Source organism: Lygodium microphyllum, chromosome 12 (assembly GCF_053477565.2).
Source record: "Lygodium microphyllum isolate KBCC chromosome 12, Lygodium_microphyllum_v1.1.10, whole genome shotgun sequence".
Lineage (NCBI taxonomy): Eukaryota > Viridiplantae > Streptophyta > Polypodiopsida > Schizaeales > Lygodiaceae > Lygodium > Lygodium microphyllum.
This window is the reverse complement of record NC_141146.1, coordinates 114,259,502-114,273,655: the sequence shown is the minus strand read 5'-3', so window position 1 is coordinate 114,273,655 and position 14,154 is coordinate 114,259,502. Positions and strand designations below refer to the sequence as shown.

Here is a 14,154-nt window from a genome sequence, read left to right as displayed (position 1 = left end):
CTCTAGTTTGGTCCATTGAAATGTTATTGCTTTCTTGGTTAAATAATGTAATTGCCTAGCAACCATTGCAAACCATTAAATAAATCTCTTGTAATAAGAGCATAATTCTAAGAAACTTCAAACTTCATGAACACTAGTTAATTTTGGGTATTCTACAATAGCCTTGACTTTTTTTGAACCCATTCGAATGCCATCTTTGGATACAATATATCCCAAGTAGTGAATCTCTTCCAGAAAAAAATCACTCTTTTTGCCACTCACATAAAGTTTGTGTTTGCAGAGTTCTTAAAATACTATTTTCAAGTGTTGCTTATGCTCTTCTTCATCTTTTGAATGAACCAAATGTCATCAAAGAAAGTATCTATAAACTTCCGATGTGCCTAAAACATTCTTTTCATCATTCTATCAAAGGTTGTAAGAGCATTGGTGAGACCAAATGGTAGCACAAGAAACTCATACAAAATAAAAGTTGTCTTGGATGCTGTTTTATGAATATCTTGAGGAGCAATTTTTATCTGATGATAGTTACTCTTTAAGTCAATCTAGCTGAATACTTTGAATCTATCTAGACTATCCAAGATATTATAAATTTTTGGAATGATAAACGTATTGCAAATTTTAACTTGGTTAAGGGCCGTGTATTCCACACACATGTGCCAATATCCATCTTTCTTCTCCAAGAGCTTATTCACTTGCTTTATAATCTCCTCTTGTTGTGTTGGACTCACATGATAGGGTGACCTATTTGGAGGTGAGTTCCGAGGAATGAGATCAATGTGATGATCTTCTAGTCCTTTGTGGTGGTAACTTGTTAGGTAAAGTTTTTGCAAAACAATCTTCATACTTCTTTAAAAAACTCATTCGGTTTTTGTTTATATTTGAGATAGACTCTTCAATTCTAGACTCTTTGTTAAAATCTTTGATAAAAATCAAGTATGAGGAAATTTTATCCCTTTCGGTATTCCAACTTCCCTTGCTGTCCAAAATGACCAGGAAGTCTTCAATGTGATTTTCCCCATGACTAAGGCAATCAATTGGCGTTTATATGCTTTGATGGAGATAGAAAATGTCCCAAATTCAATGATTTGTTGGTCCCTCCACTTGAATAGGCTAAAAACAACTTTAGCCTTGTTGAATCCAAGTCTTGGAACTTTCAATTTCTAGTACACTTCTCGAGGCTGTTGCTAAACCCTAATTTTTGCTCTGCAGACTAGGATTTACAGCAAAGAAATTTGAATTTTCTCAATCTTTGGTGATCCCAATGCTATAATCTTTAGAACAAAGCTATAGAAAGAATGGGAGATGAGAGAGAATGTTGAGGAGAGAGAAAATTTAGACTTTCTTCACGAAGACATGAAGAAAATCTGTCATTTATTGTTGCTACCATGTCTCAACAGCTTGTAGATGCAAAGAGTGGAAGAAAATAAGTTATTTATTGCTGTTGCTTTGTCTCAACAGCTTGTAGATGCTGGCATCTGCTGTTGATTGGTTTTCTCATGTCCTTGGTTGCCTTAGAAGGTCCTCCAATGGCTGCAAATTAGACCAACAGCATCTCCTCTCTCTCTCTCTCTCTCTCTCTCTCTCTCTCTCTCTCTCTCTCGTAGGCTAAATATATAAAAAAGGCCTCTCTCCAGTCTCTAAAGACGTTTTTCAGTCTTGCATTGGTCTTCTCCTGTCCTTGGCTGCCTCAGAAGGTCCTCCAATGGTTGCAAATCAGACCAACAATATCTCCTTTCTCTCTCTTGTAGGTTGAATACATAAAAAATGCTTCTCTCTAGCCTCTAAAGACGTTTTTGAGTCTTACATGGGCAATTTTGACACAAGTGGTAACCTTTCCAAATGGTTTTTTCAACATTATTTTTAATTAAATATTAATTTTTAATCCTTAAATATTAAAAATTAATCTAATAATTATTTTGGTGCTCGTGAAAAATAATATGACTGGCCAATAATTAAATTGGCTAAGCAACTTCTATTCTTGAGTGTCTTTGCGTCATCTTTGACCATTAGATTAGCGTTAGGTACCATTAGATGTCACTTTCCTAGTGTCACCAACTGACACTTATGGCCAAATGAATGACCTAAGCTATCAAGTGGCATCAGATACCACCAAGTATCTGTGCAACATAACTTATAGCAACTTTTGTCTGTGACATTTTGTGATTTTCTTGGATCCTAGGCTCATAAATTTACTCTAACCCCAGTTATACCTCACATGTGCAACATTTACTTAACCATGTGATTAAAAATTAATCCACATGTTAAGTGAGATTTCAAAAATACATGTCCTCATGACAGTCGCTAAATTTAGCTTTTGGAGAGTTTCATTATATAAGCTCATTGGTTCATGGTTTGTTTCTTCAATCATGAGCGTTTGGTTTCACTTTTTGAAACCTCTCATTATATGGGCTTCTAGTCAATGTGACTATTGAGTGTAAAAGTTGTCATTTGAGCTTTCTAGTCAATCTGACTGCCTGACTAAACTTTTAATTTCTCTTGGGTATCTCGTCAATGAAGACCCAAGTATAATTATAGGGCGTTTTGGCCATTGACTACTCTTAAATAGAAAGATGAAGATTTAATTATATGTTGAAATACTTAAATAATACAAACCGCCTTTCAAAGTACACGAGCATCAAATTACTTTGGAATCATTGAGCTAATATTTCTTGGTAACAATTGATATATAAAAGGTTTGTTACAGCTTTTGATCAAGGTTTGCATTCAGCGTGTGATTAGTTTGGAATCACATTTGCATCAATTTGCAATCAGTTTTCAGATGAGTATATGATTAGTTTATGATCGGATTATATCCAATTTTCAACTGGTTCCATGGATAACAATATTTTTAATAAGTGCCATTAATAGTTTTAGCCATAGTTGAGGCTGAGTATATGCTTTACTGTGGTTGTGAAGTCATTACAATTGAGAAACATGGGAAATGCATATGCATCCAATGAGTTTCTAGCAACAATTTTGGATTATTTTTTACTTTTATGCTATATTTTTTGTGGTTGGAAATTTACAGCAAGTTTTGGGCATATGGCATGGTTAGATAACAGTGGCCAATGCTGTGATTGTGTTGCCCTATGGAAATTCCGTTGTAGTATACTTTTGCTTTGTAACATTGCAGTGGAATTGAAAACGATTGCTAAGTTTTCAAGAGGTCTGTTAGTAATGGGGATGTAAAATTTTTGAGATGCTTCGCTCTTGCTAGTAGCATTTGATTAATTTAATAATCAAACGTGCAATGTTGCAAGGCACATGTGGTGCACATGGTAGTTATTTTATGATAACAGGCCAAGGACCGTGAGAAAGCTGTGGATGCCAAAGACAAAAGTTGTGATAAGTAATGCTAGTTGGGTTTTGGATATCACTTAGTATCAATTTTGGCCCTAGGATAGATATTTGGCCATTAGGTGTTAGTGGTGACATTAGCGACTGAGCATTAATTAATCAGTTAATACCAATCTAAAGGTCAATTAACATGACAACTTGGATGCGACTTAGTATCAATTTTGGCCCTAGGACAGTTAATTGGCCATGAAGTAGCGACTAGGCATTAATTAATTAATTAATGTCAATCTAAAGGTTAATTAAGGCACGACATGACTTGAGGTTGCAAATGGCCTAGCCAATTAAATTATGGACGGGCGTATTTAATTTTAGACAGGGTCAGAAGGGTTAAAATTAATTTTCAAAATTACTTAATTGGTTGAAAATTGTTGAAAAATGGGCTTAGAAGGTTGTCGCTTGGCAAAATACCCATGCAATGGGAGAGAAGATTGTTTGGGGTGTTGAGAGAGATCATTCGGTGTGTATGCTCACTGGGAGAGAGGAGGTTGATGTTGATCAATTTTGGGATCTGTAGGAGGCCGTAAGCTGCAGGTGACAATTGCTAGGAGCCCTCGAGAACCAGGTGACAACATTTATGGTGTGAGGAGTTGCTGGCAACAACAGATTTGAAGGCTCTAGATTGTTGGTGACATCATTAAATGTTGATCAAACAAGGCAGTAGACACTTTTGAAGGATCTCGCAAAGACACTTTGATTTCTCTCCCATTTGAGCATTCTCTCGCCTTCTTCAGTTCATTCTCTTAAGATCTTAGCAATTTTCAACCAATTGAAGGTGTTCTCGGCCAAATTTGGTGGATAGCAATGTGATCTCTACTGTAAGAATTAGGGTTTAGCAGCCACCTTGGGACTCGTGCTATTAGTTAAAGGCATCGAACACTGGAATCAAGAGTTGAAATTCAAGGAATTGTCAGGAATTTTAGATGCTAGTCCATTTCATTTAATTTGGGGCAGCATTCGGCTAGTTTGTGGTTCAATTTATACAAGTCTTGGGTAAAGATCAAGAGGCAATTGGCCGGTTGTGATAGCAAGCGGTTTTTGGATCAACGGAGGAGATAAAGATATCTCGGTTCTTACTCCATCCAATAGCAACACAAGTTAAAGAAATACCGCAAGGGATGCTAGTTTTAGGGCCAACAAAGTATCCAATGTCCAAGATTATTATGGTAATGTATGCATTTTAGTTTATATTCATTTCTTAATCGCTATAATTAAGTGCTTGATCAAGTTTTACTACCCTCTCTAAGAAAGAAGGTTGGTCTCAAAGCCTTTATGGAAGAAAGTGCCGCAATAGGTTGCTTCTTGTTGCTCCACAAGATAGCTTCTGATCCAAGGGAGAAAGCATAGTAGTGGATCTTCTCGAATCTATATCATGTGCCCAATCTGAGTCACTTGATCAAGAAAGAGTAGCCCTCTCGATGCAAATTCGTGTAGGATCAAGTCCCCTATAAATAGTATAGAACACGTGAAGCAGCTTTCTAAAAGAAGACAACAATACCACCACAAAGGAAATTTTCCATTGAGTGTGAATAAAGCTCAATGAACCAAGAAGGCAACATTTGGGAGGGGATCTTCGATTGTCAAAAGCTTGGACTTTGGTCCATGGGGCAATAAATAGGTAAGCATCGGGCATACTAAACTTTGAAAGTAACTCAAAGATGTACATGTGCTTGGATATGAAGATGCTCTATGCCATCCGATAGATCTCCAAGCTAAGGAAAAAGTGTATGATCCTTAGATCCATCATGTTGAACTCCTGTCTCAAGATCTCCCAACTTTGATCAACCTCTTGTGAGTCACTTTCTGTGATAGTCAAGTATCCACATATAGGATGGTGAGTATACACTTGTCTCCCTCAACCTCATAATAAAGATTAGGATCATGGTCTAGCCGATGGAAGCCGCATTGTAACAAGAAGCGATCAATCCTTTGGTACCAAGCTCAAGGAGCTTGCTTTAGGTCTCAAAGGGGCCTTAGCAACGTGTAAACATGGTCCTCCTTTCCTTGTATAAGAAAACCAAAAGGCTATGAGACATAAATCTCCTCCTCTAGGAAGCCATTCAAAAAGGTCGACTTTTGTTCATTTCAAAGATCAGCTAGTGGTGATGAGTTACAAGAGCCAAGATAGCTCCAATAGTAGACATGTGAGCTGTATAGGTGTGAAGGCCTCTAAGTAATCCAACCCTCTCCTTTGGGTAAATCCCTTGGCAATAAGCCTAGTCTTATGCTTGTCCAGCTATCCAAATTCTATAGGCTAGGTACTTGATCTTATAGATCCACTTCACACCAATCACCTTCCGCTTCTTTGGACGTGGAACCAACTTCCAAGTTTCGTTATGCTTGATAGAATCGAGCTCCTCTTGCATAGCTCAATGCCAAATATCTTATGTATCAATTTTAGTAGGCTCATGACCTTGAAGAATCTATGACATAAGAGCATAGTTCATGAAGAGTGAACTATCGTGTTGGGCCTACAATCTAGCTGATCTGCATGGACCTGTGGGGGTAGCAGGAAAGTGGGAAACACGTGAGTCTTGCATAAGCTGCAGATACCACTGTGGAATGCTGATAGACTCTTCTTGTTGTGAAGGAGACTGAGTACCCTTCGGTACCTGTAATGTCTTGCAGAGGGACTCTCCCCTCAGGTTAAGGTAAATCCCCTTCATCCAAAAGGAAGGCTCCCCTTTTCTTGAAGCGAAATTTCTTCATCAAACATTGGGGTTTTTCACATTTGAGTGCTTAGCCTTGAAATCGAAGCTTCCATCATCATGTCAAAGACCACCACTTGAGTGCTCGCACTCGACAATAGTCAAAAAAATGACCCACCAAGTGTCCAATGCTTGGCAACGCTGCCGCAAGCGGTCTACATTCACTGCATCACCCTCTATCAACATTGAAAGGAGGGGGGTATCTTTGATTTAAAAAAAAAAGTAATAGTAATATTTAAAAGTAAATTAAAAAAGCTATTATAATTAATTATGTAGATTGAGGGTTTTTTTTTGGGGGGGGGGGGTGGGGTCTATTTTTTTTTTCTTGTACGATATTATATGTACAAATCTGTCCATATGATGTATGAGTGCAACCTTGTTGATGAGCAACCTTCATCGTTTACAATACTGGATCAAGACGTGGGAGAACCCATTTTAGAAACTTGGAAGGAATTTAAGTGATGATGGAGTCGTGGTGATGGAGATGCCAATTCAGTAACTTTATCACATTCTTTAGACCGAGTTAAATCTCCCCCATTGTTGCAAAGTGGATGATACATTTATCAAAGCCCAATCTAAATATAGATTCTTTGTTGAATTTATGTTTCAGCCTTGCTGTTTGCTGTGGAGTCAGGACTCCCAGTCCCATCACATCTCAACCCTGCTGATTAACTTGAGCATTTCATTGCATGACTGCTTGTTGAGCTGTACACCTTCTAAACTCAATCCTCTGCCTTGGGTGAACAATGACAGGTCATGTGGTTAAAATCTTACCTTCTTTGCATCAATTCAAGATTCCTACGACATGTAATCCAAGAAAGGGACTGGTCCATCAGGAGAGGAGCATGCTATCCGATAGACAAACGTTTTTGGGTAGGTCCCCCATGTGGATGTGAGGACATTGAGAAGTGAAGACCCGGAGCAATTTTTCTCTGTACTTTAAAGCTTCCACTTGACGAAAACCTGTTTGTGCCTTGAGTCTGATGAAAACCTGCTTTCAAAGAAGTTTCTGTGCCTCAAAGCATCCACTCAATGAAAACCTGTTTGGGTGTCCACTCCAGTGAGTACCTGCTTTCAAAGAAGTCCAATAATGTAAACACAGTAGTTTCCATGCTCTTGAGTGGTTTCTACTTGCTTTCTTGCTTGTGAGGAGCAAGAGGGGGTTTCTGGACTTGTGCTGTCCATCATGTCTTTCTGCTCTCTTTCTTCTCTAAATGCTGCAGTATGACATGGGAATCCCAGTCCCATTCTGTCTCAGTACCATCCAGTTTTGTCTCCATGTTAGAGTGCCATCTCCATACCCAAAACCCATTCCATGTCACAATTTGCTGCATCTCTAGCCTACGTCTGATATGGCTGTAACAATGGCAGGGACCAAGGGGATTGGAGCAAGTAGTTTATACTATCAATTCATCCATACATACTGTGTACCCACATGCACATGCAGCATGCCTAGAGCCTTTATTTGAAGCTGCAGTTTCAGACAGGTAAACATTAGCAAGGTTGAGGTTGTGATTTGTATGCAGTGTCTTATGAATGGTGAAGTGGTTTTCCATCGGAAAGATTGCTTTTCTGTAGATGCAAGTTGTTATGTCTTTTTTGGATTCTAGATGAAAATAGAGCATGATATGTCAGCAGTTACCCACTAATGTGTTTTATGGCTTGTCTATACTTACACAGGTTGATAAGGAAGAGCTTCCACCAGTGAATATTGATGTAAACCTTCTACAAAGTCTTCTAGAGTCGTACTCATCACAGCAAGGTTTGCCTGGACCAGCTTCAAACCTTCTTGGGGCAATGGGGCTGCATCTACCTGAAAGCAAAGGTTGAAAGGCCCCATGGATGATCTTACAGGTTATCGTTCCTGTGTAATCTAACCATTATCAGAATGCAGAAGCTTAGTGAAAGGAGTTGGTACTTAAGTGGGAGCTTCTCAAAGTTTCAATCAGTGCTTTTCAGATGAGCATACAAACAGTTATCCTAGATGAATGGAAATGTTAAGGGCTTCTGCTGCACCCCTTTTCAGCCAGTGGCCATGTAGGGGTTACTGCCCAGAATGCTATACTCTCACAATTATTACCGAAGCTGTACTCCCACAATAGAATTAAAGTGCATGCACGAGATTTTGTAACTCATGGCTGAGTAGTTCATTATCCGGTGAATGTGGAGTACCACGTCAAACAGCATCAAGCTATCCTTCGTCTGGAAACTGAAGTAGCCGGGTGCCGACTACGTACGTGTAATGATGTGTTTAGTGAATGTAAGTTGATGGATAAAGGTATCATAATTTAATTATTTTGTTTCCAAGAAGTCATTATCTTACAAACCGTGGTGGCACACGAAAGATTAAGGTCACAAGAATGAAGAGATAACTCGAAGGTCAAGAATCACGACAATGCGAGGACAAGGACCACAAAGATAGGTCAAAGAACCATGATGATGAAAAATATCATAACAAGCTGATCCTTGGGAGTAGAACATGACCCGAAACAACTGTATTTGATGAGGAGTCGCCGATTAATTCTCGTGTGCAAATTTGGAAAAGTGTCATCCTAATCCTTTAATGTTATTTGTTTTCAATGGGACGTCGGTCATTAATGGTCATAGTGAATAGTGGGTGATCTGAAAAGCAGAAAAGTTGGGGATGATGAATGAGTTTGAACACACGTATGATGAGGAGAGACCTATCATTGGTTTGATTTGGTGGATAGTTGGGGGACGGGGTTTGGGCTTGAAGAATTTGATAATCTTTAAGATGTGTTTGCCTCTTTCTAGAAGCTGCTCGTCTTTGTAGTTTCAGAAGGAAAATGCATGGTGTTGATTAATTAAGGGGACACACACACACACACACACACACACACACACACACACACACAGCGAGCATGTGCAATTTGCGAGGTATGTTACATTTTAGTTGCTCCTTTAACCATCACCTTTTGTCATTGCTATTGCAATCCTATATGTTGTTGCCTACATTTGTATGCATTGCCTTGAACTTGGTCTTCATCACTTGGTTTCATAGATGTGTTTAATGGGTCAACTCTTTTTGCGGCTACGTTATTGTACTTTGGACACCATGACTTACTCCTCACCATGAGGCTCAAGGAGCCTATCAATCATAAGCCCCCATTATAGACATGCTACATTGCCACCCTATATAATTCCTCATTCTTTGTCATAGCTCATTGAAAACTTGCAGCCAATTGATTCACATGTTGTGATATGATCTCAACGACTTTTGCACGCATTGCCTTGAATGTGAGCCCTTGTTGCTTGGTTTCATGATGTGTTTAATGGGTCAATCTTAATCATGCCTCCGTTAATGCACTTTGGGCACCATCATCTATGACTTACCACAAGGCTCTTTGCCTATCAATCATGCATGAGCCATGATCTAGGCACACTACCTTGCCACCTTTAGCCTTCTTCATTGTTGCCTCACTAAGCATGCTGATAATCTCTTTGTCACACTTGCTTTCCTTGTTTTGTAACAGAGCTTACTAGAGATTGGCAGCCAAATGATTCATCCACCATGACATGATCTCAAAAATGCGAGGGACTCTAAGGAGAACTCCAAGATATATTGAATGAATATAATATTGAACTCCAAGGGGAGGGGTAGGATGTGTCAGTGGGCTCTTGAAGAATTTGATAATCTTTAAAATGTGTTTGCCGCTTTCTAGAAGCCACCCTTGGTGTCTTTGTAGCTTTAGAAGAAAAACGCTTGGTTTTGATTAATTAAGTGGACATACATACATACATACATATATGTACATATATATGTATGTATGTCTACTTAATTAATGCATACATATATATATATATATATATATATATATATATATATATATATATATATATATATATATATATATGTATGTATGTATGTATGTATGTATGTATGTAGAGAGAGAGAGAGAGAGAGAGAGAGAGAGAGAGAGAGAGAGAGTATATACAATTTGGAAAGTATGTTATATGTTTGATGATCCTTCAGCCATCACCTTTTGTCATTGCTATTGCTATCCTATGTGTTGTGTACATTTGTATGCATTGCCTTGAACTTTGTCTTCATCACTTTGTTTCATAGATGTGTTTAATGGGTTTACTGATATCACGACTGTGTTATTGTACTTTGGGTACCATTGTCTATGACTTACCTCAAGACTCATTGCCTATCAATCATGAGCTATTATTATAGGCACATTGCCTTGCAATCTTTAGCCTTCTTCACAATTGCCTCACTAAGCATGGTTTTAATCTCCTTGTCACACTTGCTAATTCCTTGTTTCGTATCATAGCTCATTAGACATTGGCAGCCAAATGATTCACCCACCATGACATGATCTCAAAAATGCGAGGGACTCCAAGGAGAACTCCAAGATACACTGAATGGATTTGGCATTGAATCTAAACACCAAATCTAATTCCAAATGGATGAATTTTTTGAAAGAAAATTTGGGAAATACGAGGGGTGAGCTCTTGGTAGGAAGGAAAATATACCAATGATAGATCCAAGAGTCTGTAGTCCTACCATAAGCAAGAAATTGAGTTAGATGCGAAGATAGCATGTACCCTTGGGCTACAACTTAAAGTACGGAAAAAGAAGTTGGAAGGAGAGTTTCTATTCGGGGGAGAATTGATAAGATACAAATGAGTGGAGCATTGAAACCATGAAACAAGCCCTTACCATGGAATGGAAGACGGTTAAAAAGGGACTCCAAGATAAAAAGGAGTGAAAAGTGGTGACGAACAAATCTAAACTCTAGAAATAAGTGGGAGTTAAATACAATCAACACCACAATACAAGAGGAAAGCTGAGGGAAACCCGCAAACTCAATGTATGTATCATGGGGAAGGTTGGGGAGGGCATCTCCCCAAAAGAGGATGGAAAAAGCTATGTGCAAAGTTAGTCTACAAGGACGAATAATCCCCCTTTTTCATGAAAGCACTCTCTTTGATAATGGACCCTCTTGGTAGGAAATGCATTGTGGTGATGATATGCAAAAGATGCATTGCCTTTGATTTGAGAGGGATCTAATACATTTTTGTTTACCATATGGCAAGAGTAGTACGTTTAATTCTGAGGGGGGTTTGACACATTTTGTCTATTGTATGGATCACCATATGGGAAGAGTATGGGTAATAGTGCTTGTAGCATGCACTAGGGTAGTTACAAAATGGTTGGGAGCTATTGGAGCTAGGATCATAGCACCATCTCCTCATCTATGGTATGATTATGAGGTGGCCATAGTCAAGGGGAGATACATAGTGCCTCCATGGAGGAGGGAGCAACATTATGAACTATCTTGAGATCTTAGGAGACAATCTAACTCATACATGTCTCATATCCTCTCTACTGTCTTGGAAAATAGAAAATATCTATCCTTTTCCATCATAGCACATTTCCTTACACACTTTGCCAAACCTAGATCCATTGAGTTGGTAGTATTATCCTAGTGAAGTGTTTTGAGTGACCAAAAATCAAGTTATGGAAATCAAAGTATTGTGTGTCTTCTCAAAATTTCCATATCTCCTACCTTCATAACTTTTGGATACCAATGTTTATGATAAAAGTCTACATGAGATGAGCAACATGGAACAATATGCCAATATAACATTATCCTCACATTTTTTCTCCAACCACCAAAAATTCACCTTCGAAGATATCATAATTGAGAGATATTTGGTTTTCAATTTACATTTACATAACTACACCTACACCAAGCATGGCAATAAAGCATGCATGAAAACAAAGATCGCTATTAGAGATAATAACTACAAGAAAATGATAACATGACATGAGAATCTCCAAGTCATGATGCATTCCATCGTTGGTGAAGTGGTTGCAACATTGATCAGTACAAGAATATGAGTGACATGTTATATCATTTACATGTACTAACATGGAATGAGAATCTACAAGTCATGATGACTTGGATTCCATGGTCGATGAAGTGATTGCAAGACCAATGGTGCTCTCGCTACTCTCTATCATATCTTGGTACATTTTCCATGGACCTTACCACTACCCCTATGTACCTAGAAAGAATGCTTTTAAAGACAACATACCACTAAATAATGAGCCACATATCACCTTATAGTATTACACAAAAGCTATGATATTAACATGAACACCAACTCTAGTCATCTATAGTAGCACACATAGAGAATAACAAACAAACTTCCTCATGGGAGACTAGTCTAAAGTCATGAAAATATGAGTATCCAAGTATCATCCACTCCTCATCAATGCGAGGTATTGGCATAATCATGTTTATCTTGCATTTTTATGAGAAGCAAGGGTTGAACATATAGTGTGCAAATCCTCATCCACATCAAGGAATGCATGTACCCTTCCACAGCTCATGCCCTGCCCTGAGTACAAGGGATATAACACTCCCCCACTCAAGACATATACCACCTTGATAACAGTAAAGCTCAACAAAGCAAAGCCCAAGGATGTGCAACTCCTCTTAAAGCTACCATGCCATCGCACCCTAGAAGGCCCAATGGCTTGTGATGTATCTAGAATTTAGTGAAGGTTGAATGTATCCATAGGCTACATATGTACTTTAGATGTTCTCTCTAATGAAAAGAGGGGGTTTTGTTGCATGTTTTCAAACCATAATCAACATTGATACAAAGTATGACAAATTAAAAGGTAGATTTAGGAAATATTTGGTATACACTTTCAAGTTATGGCACAAAGAATCTTCATGTTCACATACTCACCTTTGTGTGATAACTAATATTCTAATAGAAACCATAAGAGAAGTGGTAAATAACCACTACTTGACACATTATCTCCAAATCATAGGCACACACATAAGACTCAATCCATCCTACAATGGAGTCTTTTGCAATACATGGTGTTGTAGAAAGTCAAGAAAACTCTAATTTTATGTGCTACAAAGGGATGATTAAAAATAACATACTTGCTACAACATAATGTACATTACGTATGATGGAGATCATTACTTGCAACTATCAAGAATTTGCCAAAATAGAGGAGGTCAAAGAAATACCATAGTGCATGTGATCTTATGAAGTTGTGTCCTATGGAGAATGGGAATGTCACCAAAATGGGTGCCTTAAAATTGGTAATTTTGAGCCCTTCTAAGACAAAGACATGTCTTTCAAGAAACAAGATAATTGAATGCAATAAAGATATGTAAATGTGTCCTATATACAACATTATATACTAGGTTAACAAGGCAATGTCTGATTAAAGGATACCATGGTTCAACATCTTTTGTATACTTATTTCTGACTTGTGCAATCAATTTCCTATCTCTTTCACACAAGTCTCTTAATAATCTTTTGCATTTACCTTGCATATATTCACACAATCCACAATCTCAACCCTCAATGTTTTGGTAACCAAAGCATGTGTGTTCAAACTAAACAATAGAGCAGACAGTCAAGCATGAAAAAAGGAAGACACAATCGAGAAATTTCAAATCATTTGTTAAAAGAAGGAAACTTCCTAGTTCTTATTTTGTAGGTTTATGAGAAAAACCATTTCACTTACTTTCATAGGGTTAATCATTGTATGAAGGACTCAATAATGCGTTTCTCTATTTCTATCATATCCCTTCTTTATCACTTGTGTTCATGCTACTTTATTATGATTTCATTTCCACACAAAAAATATTTTTCCTAACAAAATTATTTCTTTTGTTGCCCTTCATCAAACTCCATGCTAATCTCTTACCATATGTCATCCCATTGTCTTGTAATTTAATTAATTTACAATTACATCCAATTTTGAGGGAAAAAGGGCATTTTAATTAGTGTTTGCTAATGATGAGATTAGTGAATAGGCCAATGGGACACTACCATGTGTGGTCCAATGTAGCATTTGATTATCTACTAATTCAACCAAACTTCTTCTAAAACGAGCAAAAAGGTGAAAATGAGCCTCTAAACTTATCCTCATGAGTCAATTCCAACTAGCTAATTTGTCGTTGACAATGACTTTTTTCACGTCCATTTCCTTGCTTTTAGCCCCTTGACGTGTTTTTGAAAAGTGGGGTACTTTAAAGTCACCTGAAAATAAGTAAAAGTAGATTACTTCTAATACCACTCAAAG

The 14,154-nt window shown here is 37.9% G+C and overlaps 1 protein-coding gene across 1 annotated transcript in view; it reads left to right on the top strand.

Moving 5' to 3' along the window:
• Positions 1–8,458, top strand: part of LOC148028176 (suppressor-like protein) — a 35,640-nt gene extending 27,182 nt beyond the window's left edge. Inside the window, exon 5 of the mRNA XM_087689883.1 lies at positions 7,743–8,458. Within this exon, the coding sequence (XP_087546009.1) occupies positions 7,743–7,892 (150 nt within the window). The 3' untranslated portion in view covers positions 7,893–8,458. The remainder of the gene's footprint in view (positions 1–7,742) is intronic.
• Positions 8,459–14,154: the final 5,696 nt, after the last annotated feature.